Source organism: Diabrotica virgifera, chromosome 1 (assembly GCF_917563875.1).
Source record: "Diabrotica virgifera virgifera chromosome 1, PGI_DIABVI_V3a".
Lineage (NCBI taxonomy): Eukaryota > Metazoa > Arthropoda > Insecta > Coleoptera > Chrysomelidae > Diabrotica > Diabrotica virgifera.
This window is the reverse complement of record NC_065443.1, coordinates 308,438,001-308,462,185: the sequence shown is the minus strand read 5'-3', so window position 1 is coordinate 308,462,185 and position 24,185 is coordinate 308,438,001. Positions and strand designations below refer to the sequence as shown.

The window sequence follows — 24,185 nt, the reverse complement described above, 5'->3', positions numbered from 1 at the left end:
CTTTAATCTAGGTTTTTAGTTTTTAGAATTTCTATGAGTCGATCATGTTTTACTTTATCAAACGCTTTATTGTAGTCTATAAAATAGACGTAAAGAGGTCGGTTAACATCCAAACATCTATGTGTCAGCACGTTGAAGGAGAATAATGCCTCTCTGGTACCCATACCATTGCGGAACCCATATTGAGTTTCACTAATATCCAGCTCCAGTTTAGAGTGTATTCTGGCGTTAAAAATTTTCACTAGTAATACCACTAGAGGTCAAATTATTTCCGGAAATTTTTTTGAGATCATGAATATTTTGAAAATTTCCCGAGTCGCAGACGAGGGAAATTTTCTAAAAATATTCATGATCAAAAAAAAAATTCCGGATATTAATTTGACTTCGCGTGGTATTTGGTAAGAAAATTCCACACCAAATTTGCATTTGAAAATCCAAAGCTGCATGAACAGATTAATAGCGCGCCATAGCTTTGTCAGCAATTATTTAGGCTTTCAAATTCGTAATTTCTACTCATTGTAGTTGCATGGGAATACCATTTCAAGATAGAAAATAGTATATTCTTCAATTTTACATAAGTTTTGAGTAACTACAAGTGATAGAAAATGAATCAAAACTAAATTATGTAAACAAATAAAAACCAGTCTGTCAAAAATGTTCTGTTATTGTAAACGTCAAAAAATTTCCACTATAATTCGCTGTTGGGTACCCCACGAGCAAAAAAAGAATGTGTGTGTACTTTGTACGCACGTAAGAAGTTATACTTCTACTACATATTATGTGATTTTTAAGACTATACCAAAAATTTAAAAAAATAAAAGAATAAAACGCACACAAACACATTGAAAAATGCCACAAAGAAAAAATGATTTCTGGACGATAATAATTGTTGGCAAAAATTTTAAATACGCATTTGCTGAAAAAAAAATTATATAACAAATATACTTACAATCATAATATGCATAAAAAAATAAAACTTGCATCGGGAATTGAACCCTTGAATTTCGTGCCGCTTTGACTCGTAATCGAAGCGTAGACTCACTCGTCCAATCGCACATTATTTATCATGTGGAAAAATACGGTAACTGAACGTTTTACTGTTTGACAATTGTTTTGAAAATTATGTAGTTTAAATTTTGTGGAAGAAAATATAAAAATATAACAAAACAGTAAGAAAACAATATATTAGATGAAGATTGGTAGAACTTTTGTTGGTAATGAAATTAAGTATGTAAATCAAAGCATTACATACCTACTAGATAAATAAATCTTCGCCAAAAAATCATAATTTAAAAATAAAAATCGAACCTAATTTGGGATTTCTCTCTAAAATCCGCATTCTTGAGAAAATAAATGTATGTATTTCAACCTAATCCAAATGTATAATTACAATATGATTATAATAAAAACTAGGTACTTACCAAATTAGAATGAGTTTTCCTTGTCCAAAATAGTCCAAAAGTCCAAAAATATAGGTATATGAAAACTATTTAAAAAGGCAGTATAACTATTAACTAACTTTTGTTTGTTGTTTCTTTTCACACAAATTTTAAAACGCAACAACCATAAATAATCTAACTACAGCTGTGCCACAGCCACCATATTGAATAATTTTTGACATGTCATTTGAACATCCAATCAGAACAAAGTTATAATGCGCATGCTCCCGGTCGCTAGGTTTTCCCATATAAAAATTTACCCTCTATCGCCGGTAAAGAAGTATAACTTCAAAAATTTCCGATAAAATACCTCCGTTGCCATGGTGATCTGTCAAAATAACGTATTTTGATTGGTTCAAAATTACAGGTGTTGAATTTTCAGCAGAATTTTCAAGGTATGTGACATTAAGCTTATGATTCGGTAGTCACTGCATTCTTTGGCCAACACACAAATACCGATGTCAACATTTCTCTAGGGATGATTCCCGTAGTATAGATAGCGTTGAACAGTTCTACTATTATGTCCAGGTTTTTCTCGTTGGCCAACTTTATCAGGTCGCTAGGTAATTCATCTGGACCAGCAGATTTATTGGTTTTCGTAGAGTTTATTGCCTGAATAACCTCTGATTTGGTTATCTCTGGGCATACATCTCCCGTTTGGCTATCTACGGATGTACTAGCTTCTTTCTGGTCATGAAATAGTTCCTCGATCTACTCTTTCCATCGCATATATAAACAATTTATACTTACTGGCCAATGGTATTAAGTGTAACACTCAACAAACAAGGGCACACTTGCGTTCTAGAATGAAGAAGTTATAGTCATTACAGCGGAAGAACTATAGATTAGTCAACAGCATAAATATGTAGAATGCCAAGAGAAACTACTACATCCATATGTATTTCTCTCATGTAATCTGTATGGCTGTATATAGATGACACATATTGATATGTTGAAAATATAGGACTCTTCGCCTTCAATTATTACAGTAGAAAGATGGGTTGCTGAGTTTAAACGTGGTCGTACAAGCATTAAAAGACGATCCACTTTAAAGATGTCCAAAAACGGCAACAACACCAGAAAAAACTAGGATATCATATTGAAAGATCTCGAGGGACTGAAAGAAATTTAGTAGAAGCCCTAGTCATCTAATTTGGTAGTATAAGCGTTGATTGAAATATTAATACGGATATTATTTCCCGTATTAATATTTCAATAATCAACGGTATAAGTAAACTTATGAAAGTGGTAAAACCCATTCGAATGTGATTTTCTCAGCAACATTTAGAGCGTTTTGGAAATGATAAAGTTGATTTTATGCGTCAATTTAATCACTTTGGCCGACACTTCGATCTATCAGCATTATCCTGAATCAAAACTGCCTAAAGAGTGGTGCAAGTCTGGTTCTTCGGCTCCGAAATGAGTTCAGAAATCGACCAAGAAGATGTTAGCATCAGTTTTTTGGGATCCCAAGAAAATTTTGTTTGTGGATGACTTGCAAACTGGTAAGACAACAAATTCTGAATATTATTGTAACCTTTTAGACCAGCTGAAGATAAAAGAGTAAGCAAAGAGACCCGGTTTGCAGAAAAAAAAACTTTTTTATCAGGACAATGAACCACGTCGTATGAGCATTTTGACAATGGCTAAAATTCATGAAATAAAGTTTGAATTGTTGAAGTATCTACCATATATTCACCAAATTTGACACCTAACGATTTCCATCTGCTTTAGCTGTAGATACCTAAAAAAATTCATGCGTGGGAAATGTTTTTCGTCAAATAATGAGGTCATAACAGATATGAAAGCGTATTTTGCAGCCCTTCAGATTCTAACTTCAGGGCAGGGATGAAATTCGTAAATTGAATAAGTGTTTGGATGTTTAGGGAGACTATAGTGAATAATATTTCAAACAATAAAATTGTGTGTTCTTTTTACTGAACAGCAACTATTATAATCAATCCCCCTGAAAGTTATTGGCAAAGCAAAATGGGTGAAGTCAAATTAATAATGTTATTTATATATTATAGATACTGATAAACTATCTGGTTCATTACTTAAGTTATAACAGAAGATATGCATTTACAAACTCATCATCGTAAAACATATTTTATATAGCTACAAGAATGCGTACATGTAAAATAAATTTAAACTCCCTTCATATTTTCTACTCATCATCATCTCTTTGCCGTTATCCCTCGGCTTCCCTAATTGTATTTCTCCATAAATTTCTATCTTGGGTCGTATCAGTATTAATTCCCTTTACCTACGTGTCCTGTCTAAGCGTCTCCCTTAAGTCTTCTTTGGGCTTCCTCTCCTATTTCTTCTAATTTATAAAATTATCTTGGTAAGTCCCTGAACCATCAAAAAAGCGTTAATAGAATTGCCTGTATAACAGGCGTTAATCGTTATCAAACTTAGTTGGTTTGTTTAACTACTTAGATTTCCATTAAAAAAATAGATTCGTTTAGAAAATAGATATGTTCCATTTAAACAATAGATAAGTCATATTTTTTAATTATCCCACACGGGATATAATTTTAATAAATTATCCCCTGGTGAGCAAGAATGCCCCTGACTGAGAGCCTGACTTCTGAGATGAGATATGCCTTAGACAAGGAAAGAGAGGATATGCCTAAACCAGCAAAAAGAAGAAGACCAGTGTACATAACCTCTCTTTTTTTAATTCAATAATAATATTAAAAGTTCCAGTAAAATGAGATTTCCATATTTGGTGAAATGACTGATAATATCGTTTTAAGCTACAAAGAGAGCTTATTGAGAACATCCGACGTGGAACTTCTGAAAGGCCCTTTCTGGTTAAATGACACGATCATATCCTTCTATTTTGAATACTTAGAATCAGATTTATTCAAAGGCTGTTCCCATCTGTTGTTCGTTTCCCCCGAAGTAACGCAATGCATAAAGGTATCCCCCCAAAGCGAAATCAAGGTATTCCTAGAACCACTAATAGACTCTATCCAAAGGGACTTTATTTTCTTTGCATTAAATGACAATGAAATGACTGACTCTTCTGGAGGATCTCACTGGAGTCTTTTGGGTATGTTATATAAAATAATAATAAAATATTAACAATACCAGGGAATATTTGAAATACAGTAGAAGCTCTTTATTTGCAGGGTATCTATTCAGTAAATATCCCGGGAATACACAAACTGTGAATATGGAATGGTAATTTATATTGGGTTATAGGGGATACATTCCTAGGCGAAGAAATAAACAGCAAATACATAAAGAAATCAGTTTCATTGAAGTTTTTGACCATAAATATTGATTAATTACATAATATATTCAGGTTTAGGCAATGGTTTAAAAAACTTAGTAATTTTCTCCTGTTTTTAAAAACTCCTTCAATTCAGACTGATGTTCATCGGTGGCATTAGCAGTTTTTCTCTTCAAAATAAGACTTTGTTTCATAGATGGATCAATTTTCATAAAAAAATCACAACGGAGCAGGCCAAAGGGGTGTATGAAGCCTCTTCTTCAAACAAGAATCTACAGGTCGAGCAAGTCTCGTAAATTTCACGATTGCGAGCCACGCTTCACGCAACCGTGTTTGCGTACTTGTGTTTCAAGTTGCGTGGTCGTACGGAGTTATATTTACCAAATTTAAATATAATCGTTTTCAAAATTAAATCAATATGTCAATATGGCTACTGGGTGTAAAAGATAAATCTTATTCTATCTGTTCTTAATGAGTTTTAGATAATTTTAGTTGTATTTCTTTGTAATTTTGTGTTGTACAAAGATTAATTTAACATTTTCTCTGGAAGTATTAATTTAGAAAGATAATATGCTTCATTGGTGTTGTGTTTTGAAGTGTGAAATGTGATAAAGTCAAGATAAAGTTCACTTTTAAACTGAACTAAATAAGGTATCTGAGAGACAACAATGGTTAAATGCAATACAATGTACAGGTTTGAAAATGAAACTTTTCAATGTACAATGAAAATTTTCCTGTCCTGTCTGCTGTAATCATTTTATATCTGGTAAGTTACAATTACAACAGTAACGATTTTTGAAGATGTTAACATTTTAATCTTATAGGAAAACCAGCCGACTTAATAGATAATAACAATCTCCAGATTGGGTTCCTTCAATAAATATGGTCTATAAACACAATGAAATAAGTTCCCCAAAATCTAAAATGGAGTGGTATCAAAGGAGAATTAAAGGGAAAAATATTCATATTGAAATTATTTATAAGGCACTGGACTGTCTTAAATTCTACAATAATACTAGGTGGGTAAATGATTTTAGACATTTTTCATTAAGAGTAGATTAAGATTAAGTAGATTTTCATTCAGTAGATTTAAGACTTGTTTACACGGGTAGAGTAATGATGCAAGTACTTGATAGAGTAGAGTAACTCTACCTGTAAAAATGCTCAGCACAGTAGAATAGCTGGTAGAGTGTATAGTTGGAGTTAAAGTAGAGTGACTAGCAACCTATGGCAAAGTAACTACTCTATGACCACCACTACTGCCAAAATGTCTACTCGGCTGCACACTCTACCCATGGAACACGCTCAATTATGGCAGAATAGAGTAGGTAGGAGAGTACATGGGGGCGCTGTCATTCTGGCTGGAATTGTGTTTTGTGTAAATAGTGAAAATGAAGTTCACCGAAGATGAAACTTTAAAACTTGTAGAGCTATAATACGGCGAATACCAGTGTTTATGGAATTTAGGTAGTGTATACTACAGAAATAAAAGTTTGCAGCAAGCTGCGGAGGATGAAATCGTCGAAAGAATGGCAAAGGGGGCTTTGGAGTTGTCAAGTCCTTTGTACTTAAAGGACGTAAGTATTTGTAATGAAATAATACTCGATGTAAAATACTTTATTTTAAAGAATTATGCACATGGTTTCCATTTTCTATCGCAGTATTAAGTATCTGACCGCTGTCGTTCAGATGACAGTAGTACCAACCTACATTCATGGTTAAGGGAGTTTTACACGAACATAACACCTCCTCCCTTGACCATGAATTACAAAAGTTAACTAGAAGTAAAAGTACTTACAAATTCAGTCTGGTAACAGGTTTCCTTACTCTAGTGGAACGCCTTAAAATGGGTTCCTCAGTTTCAGTTTGAGCCCCAGGTACACTATTCGAACTTTCCATATTGTTTGAAATTTCGGATTCATCAGTAATCACTTCGGTAGGTGGTGGTGAGACACTGTGCTCTGGAATTGATGCCTCCCTCGGAATCAAATTGTGAGTAATGGTATCCGGAATGTAACATGTTGGATTATTTTGAGATGGAGTATATTCCCCAATTTGCCGTATTTGGTCTACATGACGTTTCCATGTTCTACCATCATCTAACTGAATTAAATAATGCAATAACCCTAATCTGAGTACAATAATGCCAAATTGCCATTTAGAATGAAAATAATCCCTCACGGAAACCCTAGTTCCTATATCAAAGTTTCTTAGACTCATATCAGTATAGGTAACTCTATCACTACATGAAGGTTTAAGTAAATCTAATCTATTCCTTATTTGTCTTCCTAACATAAGTTCTGAGGGACTTTTACCTGTAACTGTATGTGGGCTTCTGCGGTATTGCATAAGTAGCTTACATAATTCAAACTCCCTGTCATTTCCCTCACTTCGCATAGCCCTTAAACATTTTTTTAGTATTTGGACATATCTCTCTCCCTGTCCATTAGTTGCAGGATGGTAGGGTGCAGTAAATTTTTGTGTAATTCCATTATCTTTCATAAAAGTTCTAAACTCATGAGAGTCAAATTGTCTACCATTGTCTGTAACAAAAACTTTAGGAATACCAAAAGTTGTAAAAATTTTTCGGCAAATTTCAATAGTAGTTTTTGTAGTAGTATTTTTTGTAAAATGAATTTCAGGCCATTTACTGAAGGAATCTACCAATATAAAATAATAACCTCCATTGAAAGGTCCAGCGTAATCAGCATGCACTCGTTCAAAACAAAATTTTGGTGGCTCCCATATATGAGAATTATCTTTAATTGGGTTGTTCTTGTGCTTATTGCACTCTAAACAATTTTTACAAAGTGACTCAATATCCTGGTCTATGTGAGGCCACCAGCAATAACTACGAGCTAAAGATTTCATTCTAACTATTCCAAAATGTGCAGTATGTAATTCTGTCAAAATTTTATTTCTCAATTTAGTAGGTATAACTACTCTTTGTCCTCTCATAATAACATCAGATTGTAATGAAAATTCAGCTTGATTTATATTGAAGCTAAATCGTTTATCAACAGGTTTTCCTGTTTTTAACCCAACAAGTAATTTTTTTAAGGTATGATCATTTTTTGTATGAAAAGCTAGATCTCTAATATTTGTAGGCAAAGTTTCAATTTGATTTATTTCAAAAATATCTGGCTCATCATGTGTGAAATTTTGTTCTGATTTTATAGGTAGACGTGAAAGTGCGTCAGCATTGAGATGAGAATCTGTATTTTTGTAACGAATGTCATAATTCAAACCTTGTAAGAAAATTGCATAATGTTGCATTCTTGTTGCACTTAAAACTGGTAGGCTTTTATCAGGTGCAAAAATTTGAACTAACGGTTTATGATCAGTGAGCAAAGTAAATTTCCTAGCACATAAATAATTGTAAAATTTTTTTACTCCAAAAATTATGCTGTAAGCTTCTTTGTCTATTTGTGAGTACCTTTGCTGTGTAGTAGTAAGAGTTTGAGAAGCAAACTGTAAGGGTCTCTCTGTACCATCTGAAAAGATATGTGAAAGTACTGCACCTACCCCATAGGGTGATGCATCAGTTGCTAGGACTAATGGTAAATTTGGGTCATAGTGACATAAAACATTTCTAGAACAAATGAGTTTTTTTGCTTTGTCAAACGCAGTTTGACAAGTATTCGACCATTTAAAATTGACATTCTTTTTAAGTAAATTATTTAATGGTTGTAAAATTGTAGAAGTATCTTTTAAAAAACGTCTGTAATAATTAATTAGGCCACAGAAACTCCGAACTTGAGTTCTGTTTGTAGGTATTGGAGCATTTGCAATTGCAGTTACCTTATCTGCACTAGTAGACACACCCGTTTTACTCATCTTATATCCACAGTAGTCAATCTCGTCTTTGAAAAATTCGCTTTTATCCAAATTTATATGTAAATTATGTTCAGATAATTTCTTTAAAACTTGTTCAAGTCTTTGTAAATGTAAGGTATTATTTGGAGCTGTAATTCTTATATCATCCTGAAATATTGAAATACCATCTATTCCTTGTAGCATTTGCTCCATTAAACGTTGCCATTTGGCAGGAGCACTAGCAATTCCAAACATTAATCGATTTGGTTGAAATAAACCTTTATGGGTGTTTAATGTAAGTAAATGTTTCATTTCATCTTTTATTGGCAAGTGTAAGTAAGCTTTCGTAATATCTATTTTTGTATATTTGTCCCCACCTGCTAATTGGGAAAGTAGGTCATCTGGTGTAGGTAAAGGGTATTCATCCACTTCAATGCAAGGGTTTAATGTGATTTTAAAATCACCACAAATGCGTATGTCCCCATTTTGTTTAACTACAGGAACAATAGGAGTTGCCCAGTCCGAAAATGCTACTTTCTTTAAGACTCCCTGATTTACTAAGGACTCTAATTCTGCCTCAACTTTAGGGCGTAATGCAAAAGCTACAGGACGGGCCTTACAAAATTTTGCTTTAGTACCAGGTTTTAGATAAATTTCAGCCTCTAACCCTTTTATTTCACCAACTGACTTTTCAAATAAATGTTTATATTTATCTAACAAAGTTGCAATTTCAAAATTTTCATGTAGAATTGTATTTACCTGATGTAAATTGATTTCCAGAGCATGTATCCACTCTCGACCAACCAGTGAGTAGCCATCACCATCCACCACATACAACTTTAGAGTGTGCTTTAATTCCTGGTGCTCAACCTCCACTGAAACTAAACCTAAAACATTCAAATTATTTTTGCAGTATGTAGTTAATTTAACATCCGATTTTTGTAATTGTAATGCAGGAAAATATTTTTCAAATATATTTTTATTTATGATTGTAACAGCAGCGCCAGAATCAATTTCAAAATTTAAAATATTACCATTCACTTTTAAATTTATAAAAAATTTATCTTTGCAATTTCCAGCATTTACTTCTAAGACCTCTTGAGCAGAGTTTACTGAATTTACTTGCCTGTGTGAATTTTGTTGTGCCTTTAAACAAACTTTTTGAATGTGTCCGACGTTTTTACAAAAGTTACAGATTAAATGCTTTTTATTACATTTATCGGCTAAATGCGAGGTGTCTCCGCATCTATAACAAGCCCTATTAGGGTTATTTGACATTGTAGAAGTATTATTAGGAGAGCTACTATGATTATTTACTGTATTATTATCATTAAATTTACTAGTGTTTGTATTTTTATGAGAACTTTTTGCTTTCGCATTTAAAACATTTATACTAGCCTGATTGTAATTATTGTTGTGAGAAAATTGATTACTATCCTTTTCTGAAGTTTCCATGCTTGCTGCAATTTCTACGGCTCGGTCCAAGTCCAATCCCTTTGTTTCTAATAGTCTGGCTTGAATCCTCTTTGACTGTAAACCAAAAACAAACTGATTTCGTATAGCACTTTTTAAATATGTGGAAAAGTTGCAGTTTATGGCAAGTTTCTGTAGAGAATGTAGGTATTCTTGTATACTTTCGCCTTCTGCTTGTCTTTTTGATTGAAACCTAAATATTTCAGCAATTTCAAGTGGTGCAGGGTTGTAAAAATTATCCATTAACTTAACTGTATCCTCATATGACTTGTCTTCAGGGACCTCTGGAGCTAGTTTATCGCACAGTGTATCGTATGCTTCCGACCCCATGTAATGTAGTAAATAGGGCAATTTCATTTCCTCTGGAATTTTAAAAACTTTGTATGCTCCTTCCAGCCGTTTTACCCACCTGGACCATTTTGTAGCTGTCTGGTTAAAAGGTTCAACGGAAAACTGGAATGTAGAAACTTGTGTAGACATTACTGGAGCTGTAGCAGGTGCAACTATCGCAGTTGTAGTCGAGGAACTCGTGTTTGTACCGGCTGTAGTTGGAACGTTGTAGTTGATGTAGTGTCTGTAATATTTGTATCCATTATCCTCGTCGCCAAATGTCAAGTCCTTTGTACTTAAAGGACGTAAGTATTTGTAATGAAATAATACTCGATGTAAAATACTTTATTTTAAAGAATTATGCACATGGTTTCCATTTTCTATCGCAGTATTAAGTATCTGACCGCTGTCGTTCAGATGACAGTAGTACCAACCTACATTCATGGTTAAGGGAGTTTTACACGAACATAACAGGAGTAAACAAGCTTAAGCAAAAAATTAAGAATTTAAGGTGCACTTATAATCAAGAGTGTTTAAAAATACAAAAATCGGTTTCACTATACTAGCATCAGTACTATACTTGTACTCTCCTCACGTGAATGGTATCAAGCCATTTTTGGTAGAGTACTACCACTACTCTACTCTCCTCAAAACTCTACCCATGTAAACAAGTCTTTAGAAACAGTGGAAAATGAGGTAGCTAGTAGAGTAGTAGTAGAGTAAAATATACTGGTTTAGCAAATTGCAATGTTTTAAGGTAATACAGTAGCGATAAACAGGTAGCCAAAACGTGTTCCAAGATTGTCACTGTAATTTTGAATATTTTTTCGAGGCATTTGGCACACGTATTCGTAAAATAATAAAGAATGGCGGTACAGAGCCCAATTTGAAAAATATATTAATATGTGGAAATTACTCTGTAATTATACAATATTTAAAAAATGAGCCTGTACCGCCATTAAGAAGAACAAAAAAATACACTTTCTTCAAATAAACTTTTTTATCCGATGCCTAGATTTTGTGTAATTTTGGAACTACTAATAAAATAAAAAATTTTAGTAGTTCCAAAATAACACAAAATCGGATAAAAAAGTTGTATTTGAAAAAAGTGTATTTTTTTGTTCTTCTTAATGGCGGTACAAGCTCGTTTTTTTTTATATTGTATTTAATTACAGAGTAATTTCCACATATTAATATATTTTTCAAATTGGGCTCTGTACCGCCATTCTTTATTATATTACGAATATGTGTGCCAAATATCTTGAAAAATATTCAAAATTACAGCCGCAATCTTGGAACACATTTTCGCTACCTGTTGATCTATACTGTTTCCTCTTAAGATAGTTTTAATAGTTATTTATGATATAAGTATTAAATTTTAAGACGCGCATGTGAAAGTTAACTTGAAAAAATAATTTTATTAATGTTTTGACTTCCACATCAGATGTCATTGTCAAAATACAAAATATTCATTATTATTAGGTTTGTTCTAGCAAACGGTCAAACTAGTCAAAAACCATCAGCAAACAGTTGGTCAGTAAAAGAACATAATACAGTCACCAGTGCGATCCCCTCTACTCGCGCTGGTCCACTATTCGCTGATGGTTTCAAACTGATGCTAGAACAAACCTATTATTATTATACATATCATTATCTGTAAATAATATTTCTTCTGATTGTTAATTGTAAAGGATAGAAAAATTACCATTTATTTTATTTTTTTTTAGAATCAGCTGAGAGAAGTGGTCTACAAAAAAACCAGGAAGGAAACGGAATATGTGGCTACGAAAGGCAAAAGAAAGGTTTACAAAGCAAATGTGACACATTTTTTTGAAATATTTAGGAATATCAGTAAATTGCATTAAAAAAATGTATGAAAAGATTTTGTTCAATAAAAATGTTTATATTTATCAAGGATGTATTATTTGGTATGGCCACATATCGTCAGTGATGTAATAATACATCCTATCTGTTTTTTCATGAGTTTTGTAAGAGAGACTAAAAACTTGTCTTAGGGTCACCTCCTGTTTTCATATGATATTTTTTGACTTGTTTTGTAGTAAATTAAACTATCTATGAACTACAAAACAAGTCAAAACTTACATATGAACACAGGAGGTGACCTTAAAACATGTTTTTCCATCTCTCATACAAAACTCATGAAAAAACAGATAGGAGGTATTGTCACATCAGCAAGGATGTACAGTGATGAGTGCCCTAATAACCGGCAAAATATTTAGTTGTGAGATAAAAAGAAATGAAACTAGTCGAGCTGGGAAATTTAGCGAAATTAACCTTTAAATTTACGTTATATTGATCCCACCTTTACACATATCGGAGGAGTATGTCAACTAAAACTGTCACTGTGACAGTGGTAGTTTCCAAACTCGTCTGATACGTCTGAAGGTGGTACACAATCAATACAATCTAAATGTATAAGTTAATATCGCTAAATTTCCCAGCTCGACTAGTTTCATGTCTTTTTATCTCACTACTTAATACATCTTTTGTGCTATTTTGCCGGTTATTAGAGCGCTCATCACTGTATTTCTGGTATATCCAGGGAATGTCTACAAAATATATTTTGAATGTCCAGAGAACATTCGTGGACATTCATGGAATGTTCCAATAAGACATTCAGGTAATGTTTAAAATGCTGACACAGGATTTTCCTGGGATGTTCTCAGGGAACATGTTTTCGGGGATATTCCAGGAATTTTTCAATGTCTGTGTACCTTCTATGGACCTATATGGAATATTTTGGTGTTATTACCGCCGCACTCCACTTGCGATTTGTAATCAGGAAGATTGAACACATTGTTTCAAATACAAGTCAATCCATTTGTGACTAAATAATCATGGATTGACTTCTATTTGAAAGAATGTGTTCAATCTTCACAACTACAAATCGTAAGTGGAGTCCGGCGCTTAGGGCTACTTCCTCTTCGGTATTATGTATTATACTACAGAAATCAGGAACTTTCCTTCTAAATATATGTATGCATCTTGGCCATCAAACATATTCTTCCAAACATTTTTTTAAGGGGTCTTGTGGGTAAAAAAAGTGACTTTTTAAAAAAATTATATCTCGAAAACTAAAATTTATTTTTATTTATAATTGGAACATGTAAAAGTATAGTACTTAAGGTAGTCTCAAAAAAAGTTTCAGCCAAAAATATTCATTTTTGTAGAGTTTAAGTTTTTTTGCGTTGGCAGCATAACTAAGTCCAGTCTCATCTGAAATCAAAAAGTTTATTGTAGTTTATACCTCTGGCTAGAATATGAACGAAGGAATTTAAAAAAAATGAAATTTGAAGATTTTACATAAGTTTAAACACATTTTTGACCCCAATTTTTCTCATTTTTAAAGTAGTTTTTTTTATAAAACAAAAATGACCTCATCTAATAAAAAATCCTTTGTTGATTCACTAGCCAGAGGTATAAACTACAAGAAACTTTGATTTCAGATGAGACTGGACTTGTTATGCTGCTCACGGCAAAAAAGGGCTGTTGTCGAAAAATTGCAGTCAACTCTACAAAAATGAATATTTTTGGCTGAAATTTTTTTGAGAGTACTATACTTTTACATGTTTCAATTATAAATAAAAATAATTTTTAGTTTCCAAGATATAATTTTTTAAAAAGTCACTTTTTTTACCTGCAAGCATTGATTATAAATATTCCTCTGCAAGACAACAACTTAACAAATTGTTGATTTCAAATTGTAACAGTTGTTTTGCAAAGTATGCTGCCCTCTTGTATTTTCTGTGTTATCTTCATCATACAATTACTTCATCTAAAAACTTTCTGCGATATATTCGCAACAACAAAAACAAACAAAACAAAAAAAAAATAAAACAAAAGTTTAACCACCTTCACACCACAGAATCAAGCAATCAAGTTACACAGTACATGACATACTGTGATCAAGTTACACAAATTTTCAAACACCTCACCTGACACAGCGTCTCAAGTACGATTGCGCGAATTGGTAAATATAACTCTGCACGACCACGCAACTCGAAACACAAGTACGCAAACACGGTTGCGTGAAGCGTGGCTCGCAATCGTGAAATTTACGAGACTTGCTCGACCTGTAGATTCTTGTCTTCTTCAATGGGTTGTGAATTTAACATTTCCTCCAAGTCAGTTTCAGTCAAATCTTCATCTTGCGATTCAAGCAACTCCTGAACATTTGATTCTTTCTATTCTATTCGAACCCGTCTTATCCTATTCTACTCGCAATTTCGGCAATGTTTGCAGTTTTGAACTTGCACAGATTCTTCCTAGTTCCCCTCAGTCAGAACAAGCCACAGTTTTTTCAGCATAATTTCAATGTGTATATGGCTTCAGTTCTTTCAATGATTTTTTTCTGTTAACAATGCATTTTGTATCTCAAATTTCTTCCAGCATTCCATAACATTCAAACCAGGATGACATTCCATATTATTCAGTATCATTTTCAAGTTGTATTGGGAGGTAAAAATGTCACTTTTATATTTTAATGCATAGTTTCAAGATCTCTAGAACGACCTGGTGCTTTGTCCAAAACTAGGACTGCTTTACAGTCTAAATTTTTTGATTTCAACTTCAGAAACAAAACAATTCCGAAATCAGTCACAAAAAGTTACTTGTTACAAAAGCTTTCTTATTGACACAGCAAAACACTGGCAGGTCTTCCTTGTTTTGATTTTTTAACACACAAAGATTTAAAGCTCTATAAAAGCATCTCGGTTTAATAACACAATCTTCAGATGCATTAGAACAAAGCAGCAGTGTAACTCTATCCTTTGCTGTCTTAAATCTCAGGGCAGACTTTTTGCATTTAAAAATGAATGTATTATTATTTGGCATTTTCTTTTTTATTAGTCCACTTGCTGATGCTTTGATAAAGTATATCGAATGCTTATTATTTGTATCGAATGCAGGTATATGTATGTAAAAAATCTAATAATATGTCCTCTGACCAAGCTCATAAACTTATGTATAGCTGAGGGGGTTTTTCCTGAAGTTTTAAAAACTGCGGTGGTCATTCCGGTTTTTAAAAAGGGAGAGACAGATCAAATGTTTAATTACAGACCTATCTCTCTGTTACCTATATTCTCGAAGATATTTGAAAAATGTCTTGCTGGAAAAATAGCAAGTTTCTTTGAGTCTAACGGGCTCTTCATTGAATCTCAATTTGGCTTCAGAGAGGGTTTGAAGACTGTTCGGGGTATTTTGAATCTTGTAACATACATCCAAGATGCTTTTGAACAAGGTAACTATGTGTCTTCCAACTTTTGCGACCTAAGTAAAGCCTTCGATTGTGTGTCCCACGAAATTCTTACTGCTAAATTGAGTAAATATAACTTCTCAATCTCCAGTATATCATTGATAAAAAATTATTTGACGGACCGCTGCCAGAGGGTGAGATTTGCAGGTGTTGAATCAGAGAGAGGATGCTTGCGCATAGGAGTTCCTCAGGGCTCTGTGTTGGGTCCCTTATTATTCTTGATACACATAAATGATTTACCACTTTCATGTCAAACTGCGCATTTCACTCTCTTTGCAGATGACACAACAATCTCATCCTGCAGTAAGGATTTGGTAACAGCAGTGGGGAGTTCGTGGGGTTCAGTGTCGGAGGCAGAACAATGGTTCCATTCTAATAGGCTGTTTCTCAATACAACCAAAACACAGTCTTTACTTTTTTCAACTAGAAATATTCCTGATGAACTGGACAATGCATCCTGTGCTAAATTTCTTGGTGTTCTGCTGGACCCTGGTCTGATATGGGATGCTCATACCACCTCTTTAGTGGCAAAGCTATCATCAAATACATTTTTGCTTCGTGGACTTTCATCCTGTGTTTCCGCTTCCATACTAAAGCAGGCATATTTTTCTTTGTGTCACTCACATATCTCCTATGCTATTCTCGCATGGGGCCATAGTGCAGGAGCGAAGGATGTATTCAGACTGCAGAGAAGGGCCATTCGCATTGTCGCAGGCTTGCCATATAGAGCCGATTGCAGACTTTTATAGATTGGAAAATATTAACATTACCTTGCCAGTATATATATGATAATCTTATATATCGATGGCTTAGTGTGAAAACCTCGTATCTCATTAAATTACAATTTTACAGGAGAGGCAAAAAACTGATTTTCTGCATAATATAACCTAAAAACAAAAATTACCATTACATATTTTTAATTCGAGCACATTGAGAGAAATATCTGATATTGGCCTAGAGCTAAAAGTGTTAAATGTTGCTATTAAATTGGAAAAACAAATATTAACTATGAAAAACATGTAAATATCCTTGCAGTATATAGAGCCTCTGCCCAAGTAACTATGATAACCTCGTATATCTTGATATACATGTTTTTCATCTTAAATGAGGTTGTGTTTATTATTATTTACGAGGTTTTCATTTTTCATAGCTTATTGCACACCTCCAAATACTAGGTTGATACAGTACAAATCTTTTGATTTAAGGTTCATAAAATGTTTCTGTATGCAGGACTACCTTTTACTGTTCACAAAAAACATTTCTCCAAGTCGAATCTCTCAAACAAATACTCCAAATTAAGTACCAAAGTCCTGGTTATAAATATACGTGGTATTCACACTAAATCAAGAGAGCAATTGATATACGTGGTTTCTTTTTCTGGCTGTAGAAAATAGTCTAGTGTATTTGGATTTTTTCTAACAGTTGTAAATCGTGAGATACAAGGTTTTCAAACTAAAACCACCAAAATGTCATTTTCGAAAAAAAATCAGATACAAGGTTTTCACACTAAGCCATCGATATGTAAAATGCAATATGCATAAATTCCAGACTCATGAACAGATTCATAATATTAACACACGCTTTAGAGGGAACCTTGCCCCAAAGTTTCATAGGCTGGAGAGGTGCAGAGATGGCCCATCATGTCTGGCTATACATTTCTTTAATAAATTACCCCTAATAATTCGAGAACTGCCCTTAGATACATACAAAATAAAAATCAAAGAACTTCTTTTGGTGGGTGCTTCAGGAGGAATATCTCGGGGCTACCCTGTTGTGATAGTCCTACAGCTCTCTTAAATGTTCTGTGTGCTCTTGTGTTTTTATGCTAATATTCTAACTTTGTGTTAAGTATTTAGACTAGGTGATAAAATTTTATAGATTTTACTTATTAAGTGTTAGCTTGGCAATGTATTTCAATGGTGCATTTTAACAGACTTTGACTTATGTAAATACTTTGTATATTGACATCAATAAACTTAATTGAATTGAATGTACTGATGTACCGATTTGATTTACGAATAAAGAAATCTTAGACCACAAAGCAACTGGATAACATTTTTTTAATCCGTGATTGTGAAAGAATAGTGAAAACACAACTGAAGGAAGCACATATAAGGAGCTTTAACTGTAATCTTAAATATACCTAGAAAAATTAAATTGACTGTCTACGAAACACTAATAAGACCAGTGCTAACATATAGTTCAGAAACTTACTCACTTACACAGAATGACCAAGAACTGCTCAAATGTTTTTAGCAAAAAATCCTAAGACGAATATATGGAGGCATAAAACAACAAGGTTTGTGGAGCAGGCGTTACAACTTTGAGTTGTATAGACGTTTTGGAGAACCTGACGTAAAACTCATTAAGGTAGCACACCTTAGATGGATAGGTCATGTAATCAGATGAGAGGAAGATGCCATAGTCAGAAAAGTTTTTGACTGAAGAGGGCCAATAGGACAATGAGTAAGAGGAAGACAGAGACTTAGGTATCAAGACAACCTAGAAAATGATTTAAAATCGCTTTAGATTCGTTCCGTTGTTTCTTTATAGTGATGGAGGATTTAAAGTGCGGATTTTGTGATCAGACCTGTTATTTTAAAGAGAGTAAAACTCTGTTGTTTGGATGTGCTTGTGATAATTGCGAGAAAGTATCATGTAAAGAGTGTAGCAAGATTTCCTCTCAAGAAATAAGATGTGCAATTGCTAAAACCAGAACCATTATAATATGGCGCAAAGATTGCATAAATCAGTTCTCTAGCGCTAAAATTGATGGCCCGATTAGAGACCTCGAAAATGCTGAACTAACCATTCCGCAATTATCAGATGCCATAAAAGAAATTGTAAAATGTGAACTTAGTGAGGTTATGAAGATTATGGAACAGAATCTTCAAGAAAAGCACAGATCTTCAAAATGACGTCTAAAATGGTGATTGAAAGAAACAAGGACTTGGTGAAACTTTTGAGTGATAGTTCGAAACAAAATCAAGTGAAACTTTCGAGTGATGCTTCGAAACTGAATCAGAGGTCTACAGAAAGACGGGTTATCGTGGCAACGCCAACCTCCTCTCCTTCATTGACAGAGGACAATGACGGATCGAAATCAGCTGGCCAGGCAGAGAAAGCCAGCATTGCTATATGGGGCCAGTTGTATGGTCCCTATCATACAACTGTTGCATTGAACATATTGAAAGAGTCCAAAATAAATTTTTGAGGGTAGCAGCTTATAAGAGTGGATACAGGAGAGAGGAATATGACTATCAGTGGGTAAGAGATAGTCTAAATTTACCAACACTTGAGTCAAGGAGGACATTGTTAGATTTATGCTTCCTACACAAAGTTATTAATGCTTTCATAGATTGTCCTCAATTGATATCACTTTTTATAGTCCTGTCGCCAGGGGGGGGGGGTACAACGGCCTCCTGTATTCAGATGAACTTACGCAAGTTTGTATTATGTATTTTGGCCCGTAGAATACGAATTGTTTGGGTAACAGTTGATCCGGATGTCGATAAGATTGTTATAAACAAAGAAGTTGAGGAATTACATAACAGCGATTTCTCGCAAAACAAAACATGCTTTTGTATTTTTTGGGCCATTCTAACCAAAAAATGTTCCTACAAGTTTTTTCGTAGGATGCATAGTTTTCGAGATAAACGCGGTTGAACTTTCAAAAAATCGAAAAATTGCAATTTTTGAACTCGAATAACTTTTGATTAAAAAATGAAATAGCAATTCTGCTTACCGCATTTGAAAGTTCAAGTCAAATTCTATCGGTTTCGAATATATACATTGCTAAAAATTTATGTGTTTATTGCTAAAAAAAGCTATAAACACATAGTGTTTCCCGTGCCTAATACATGCGTTTACATGCATGCTACGTAGAAATAGCCTCGCTTGCACTTGTACCTACTCTACCTACTCGTTCGATTTTAAATGAGAAATCATTGAAAACATCACTCCAGCACTAGGTGTTTATACTTTTGTTTAACAAAATAATAAATTTTTAGCAATGCAAATAACTAAAACCGATATACTTTGACTTGAACTTTCAAATGCGTTAAGCAGAATTGCTATTTTATTTTTTAATCAAAAGTTATTCGGGTACAAAAATTGCAATTTTTCGATTTTTTGAAAGTTCCACCGCGTTTATCTCGAAAACTATGCATCCTACGAAAAAATTTGTAGGAACACTTTTTGGTTAGAATGGCCCAAAAAATACAAAAACATGTCTTGTTTTGCGAGAAATCGCTGTTATGTAATTCCTCAACTTCTTTGTTTATAACAATCTTATCGACATCCGGATCAACTGTTACCCAAAAAATTCGTGTTCTACGGGTTAAAATACATAAAAAAAACTTGGGTAAGTCCATCTGAATACAGGAGGCCGTTGTACCCCCCCTGGCGACAGGACTATTAGTCTTAAAGTTCCTAGTAGAAGCAACAGACAATCAGAAATCTTTTCAGTGCCATTTCACCACACTAATTTTGGTATAAATGAACCGACTACACAATTGGTTCGGAGTGCTAATAGCCTGCCAAGACAAATGGATATTTTTGACTCCAAAATTGGTTTGTTCAAAAAACAACTAAGGGGTATCTTACAATAAGTTTGTTGTAGTTCTGTATTGTTCTTACAATATGTTTGTTTGTATTATTCTGATGTGTTTATTATTTTAATAATTTATTATTGTTGAGGTGTAACTTGTAAAAGTCTTGTTGTGTGTAAAACTTGTAAATGGATGCCGTAAATAAATAAATAAATAAATAAATAAATCTATTGGAATTAGAGCATGGAGAATAGCTGCCAAGAGCTGTAACGCCACTGGTGATGAACTGTAATATTAATACAATCATTTCATGGAAATTTTATTATTTTCTTGTGTTCCTGTTCATTTTTATGTTTTAACATATATTTTTGTGTACTTTTCAGTGTTTTCAAGACCTGAAAGAGTGATATTCCACTATGATTCTTCCCAAGGCTGCAACTACAGCCAAGCTTTAGATCTAGGAGAAAAAATCCTGAAATATTTTTCCCTTCCTATACAGGAAAAAGTTCATAACGTGCCTTGTCTTCAGCAGACCAACGGATATGATTGTGGAGTTCATCTACTGTGCAATGCTGAGCAGCTTGCTAGCTATGCTGGTCACTATGGAAGACTTACGGGTTGTCCTAAACTAACCCATGAAAAAGTCAATTCTATGCGGTGGGAGATTTTAGATATTATTGATAGATTGAGGGATTACGGTCGTGTAAATTGATGTGTTGTTTGTAGCTTTTAATGTAGGTTTAGCAATTTTTGATATAATTTTTATACAGTTTGTAATATTATTTTTAAAAACGTAAAAGTTTTCATCCCGTCTGTTTATATTGTTAATTTATAATACCATTTAAAGAATAAAAAACTAATGAACGATGTTGTTTTACTTTGTACTGAAGTCCCCTAATGACAATGAAAAGACTTCAGCAACATATATAGTAAACTTTCTAAAAATAAGCATAACTGACCTGAATTATCTTCTCTGTAACTAAAAAGCATATCACCTTCAGTTTATGAAAGGAATACATCCCAGGTTAGATGAACAAGAGTCAACAACTATATGACAATTTTTTTGTAGTTAGGAGGCCAAGAGATTGTTAAAAATTTACTGATATCACCATTATTCATATATTACGTTATATTCTACATATATGATAAGGAAAATACTAGCCGAATGGGATATAAGAATCACTGTAGGTGGTAGAAAAATCAGTAACCTAAAATACACAGGTGACACACTTCTACGAGCCGGGAATAAAGTCAAAATGTTTACCATCGCTGAACGAGTAAACTGAATAAGCAAATATTTTGGACTTCAGATCAACACTGGAAAAACAAGAATAATGATCATAGATAGAGCAAATAATAATCTACCGCACAGGCACCAAGTGGCGATTGCTTCTGAGAAATCAACTGTGGACTAACAATGGCGCGAACTGCAACAGCTAAATTAATTAATTAAAATATGGAAATACCCAACAATAACGAGGAATATCTAGTAAGCTCAGGTTGGCCAATGCCCGTATTTTCCCATTGCTACATAGGTACACAGCTGAAACATGGACTCACAAAAAAAATAGATTGGAAGTTCTCGAAATGTGGGACTACAGAAGGATTCTATGCTTGTCCTTGACACACATTGAACCAACTTGTCAATTCTGGAAGAGCTTCATATTATAGAAGCCAGGCTATTGCACAAAGTAAACCGAGCATACCTACCTGAATTACTTCAGCCACATAAAACAATGGAAACTAGTGATAGTAGAATGAAAGGTAGAAAACTGAGGATCTTAAGGAAGATCTCTAACAAGATGGGGCAGAGCAGATGAAGATTCTGGTGGGAAGATCGAAAGATCCCTACAGGAAGGAGTTCATCTGACACAGGATAGCAAGCTAACAATATTACCCTGAACTGGGTTAACAACCCATCTCTGTAGTTATCACACTGGATCTGGTTGAATATCTTTAGACATATTCCAAGTGGTCGTTAAACCAGTACCTGTGGATCTTTTGATCACTGAGTGTGTTTCAAAGATCTACATCTTTTGTTTTTTCATAAACATTATCTTACTTACTCTAAAGTAATTAGGGAATTAAAACTTGAGACTGTCATTTTCAGGTTGGGCGTAGATTTACGCTCCTGCTATGTCTAGGACTCGAATGTTGTTTTTTGATTGGAATGTGTCTAAAGATATTCAACTTCTCATCTTTACCGATGAGCCCAGAGAGGTTGAGGAGGGCGAAACACATTTCTAAGAACTGGTGTTTGGATCTTTGATTCTATTCAAAAAATTTTTCCCAGCCCGAAATGGTGGATGTGTGAATTGTTCGTAAGAGGATTTTTCCACATTCTCTATTTCATTTGTTTGATTTCGTACGAGTGGTCGTTAAACCAGCACCTGTGGATCTTTTGATCACTGAGTGTGTTTCAAAGATCTACATCTTTTGTTTTTTCATATAATTTTTATGTCTGTGGATTTGGCTTCCTCCTAATAAGTATTATTGAAAATGTTTATTTTCAATTAATGTATCTGTCCGTGATTGTAATTATGTCCGAAAAATGATCGCTGAATACAAAATAAGCGGTGGTAGCTGATCGGTAGAGCATTCGCCTAGGGATCGAGAGGCCCCCTGTTCAAATCCGGACAAAGTCATATCCTATTTTTTTTTTTAATTTTTGGCATTCTTTTTGTTCTTTCTAAAATTAGTTTAATATTTAAATACAATACAAAAAAACTGTTTAAAGTAGATAGGTATATTGATTTCGTTGAAATCATAATATGAAGTTAGATTATATTATAATAGAAGCGTATAACTTCTTACGTGCGTACAAAGTACACACTACCCACATTCTTTTTATGTAATGGGCATATCACGGTCTTGAGACCATTTACAGAACATGCTCTCATTTTGCCAGACAAGAAATAAAAGCTTATACAGTATCTCTAGCAGGGCGTCGCCACCATTCTTGTAGAGCTCTTTGCAAATTTGATCAGTTCCTGGTGATTAAATATTAATCATTTTAATGGCTTCTTCAACTTCCTCAATGGTAGGTGGTCTTTCGTTTGGGTTGAATAGATTTCAATCATTTCAATCTGCTTCTTCAATATGATGGCTATTCAACGTTACGTAGAAAAATTCAACGCATCTGTTCAAGATTGAAGCCGTATTTTTGATAGGTCCCTTCTATATGCATTCTGTTTTTCCTCAAATTGCCTCTATTTTCTTCTCTTCTTAGAGTGCGATTTTTCTTCTTTGTTATTCTTGTGCATCCAGCTTAATGTGGCTTTAAGTATGCTCTATTTTTGTTGCTCTGCTGCTTCTTTGCACTCCTTGTCGAACTATTTTAAATGGTTTGATTTTCTCCAATATTTACGCTGCCTTCTCAATTATGATTAACTATTTATATGGGGAATAAGCCACAATAATTAAATTGAAAAAAATAATTTTATTAACGTTTCGACGCCCAAATCGGGTGTCGTTGTCAATATACAAAATACTAGATACTAAATTAAACAAAACTGTTGTTGCTAAGTAAAAAATTCTTCTAATAATTTATTTAATCTGACTCGTTTATATTGGCAATTCAGACATATATTATTCATTTTAAAGTATGAGTTGCGTTCCTGGGACGACTTACTGAAAGACAGTTCATTCGATTACATGAAATCAAACCCAACTCAAGAATATCCGTCACAAAAAAAATCATAGCATGTGATATCTGTCTTTAAAAAGACAATAAATTGCAACGATGGCAGTAAAATTCTCGTGTTAGAGATTCCACTGTAAATCACGAGGGAAAACCAGGAAAAAACCTCGTTATACTATCCGACATCTTAAGTATTTGATCTTACATTTAATTTACTCTCAAAAACTAATACCAAATTCTGACTTTAATATGTTTAAATTGTAAATAATATTAATAATACATAGATATAATATATAAGTAATACTAAAATATAAAATATGTACTAACTCGATCTATGTTATTGACTTACTAATCGTGGTATTTTCTTTCTATTGAATTCCTCTTTAAGTATGGGTAACCACATCCTACTGCATTCTAC

General features: G+C 33.7%; 2 protein-coding genes across 2 annotated transcripts; one reads left to right on the top strand and one right to left on the bottom strand.

Moving 5' to 3' along the window:
* The first annotated feature begins 4,086 nt into the window (after window positions 1-4,086).
* LOC126886105 (sentrin-specific protease 8-like) lies at window positions 4,087-20,992 on the top strand. Its single transcript, XM_050652951.1, has 2 exons — window positions 4,087-4,500; window positions 20,511-20,992. Exons 1-2 carry the CDS (start codon window positions 4,179-4,181, stop codon window positions 20,837-20,839), a joined length of 651 nt encoding a protein of 216 aa, XP_050508908.1. The 5' UTR covers window positions 4,087-4,178; the 3' UTR covers window positions 20,840-20,992.
* Window positions 6,240-10,722, bottom strand: LOC126886095 (uncharacterized protein K02A2.6-like). The gene is made up of 2 exons (XM_050652941.1): window positions 10,382-10,722; window positions 6,240-10,029 (listed from the first exon to the last, which is right to left on the bottom strand). Exons 1-2 carry the CDS (start codon window positions 10,388-10,390, stop codon window positions 6,478-6,480), a joined length of 3,561 nt encoding a protein of 1,186 aa, XP_050508898.1. The 5' UTR covers window positions 10,391-10,722; the 3' UTR covers window positions 6,240-6,477.
* Window positions 20,993-24,185: the final 3,193 nt, after the last annotated feature.

Coding starts and splice junctions, on each gene's coding strand:
- LOC126886105 (XM_050652951.1), top strand. CDS start 4,179: ATGACTGATAATATCGTTTTAAGCTACAAAGAGAGCTTATTGAGAACA. Junction 4,501..20,510: donor ATCTCACTGGAGTCTTTTGG/GTATGTTATATA, acceptor TGTACTTTTCAG/TGTTTTCAAGACCTGAAAGA.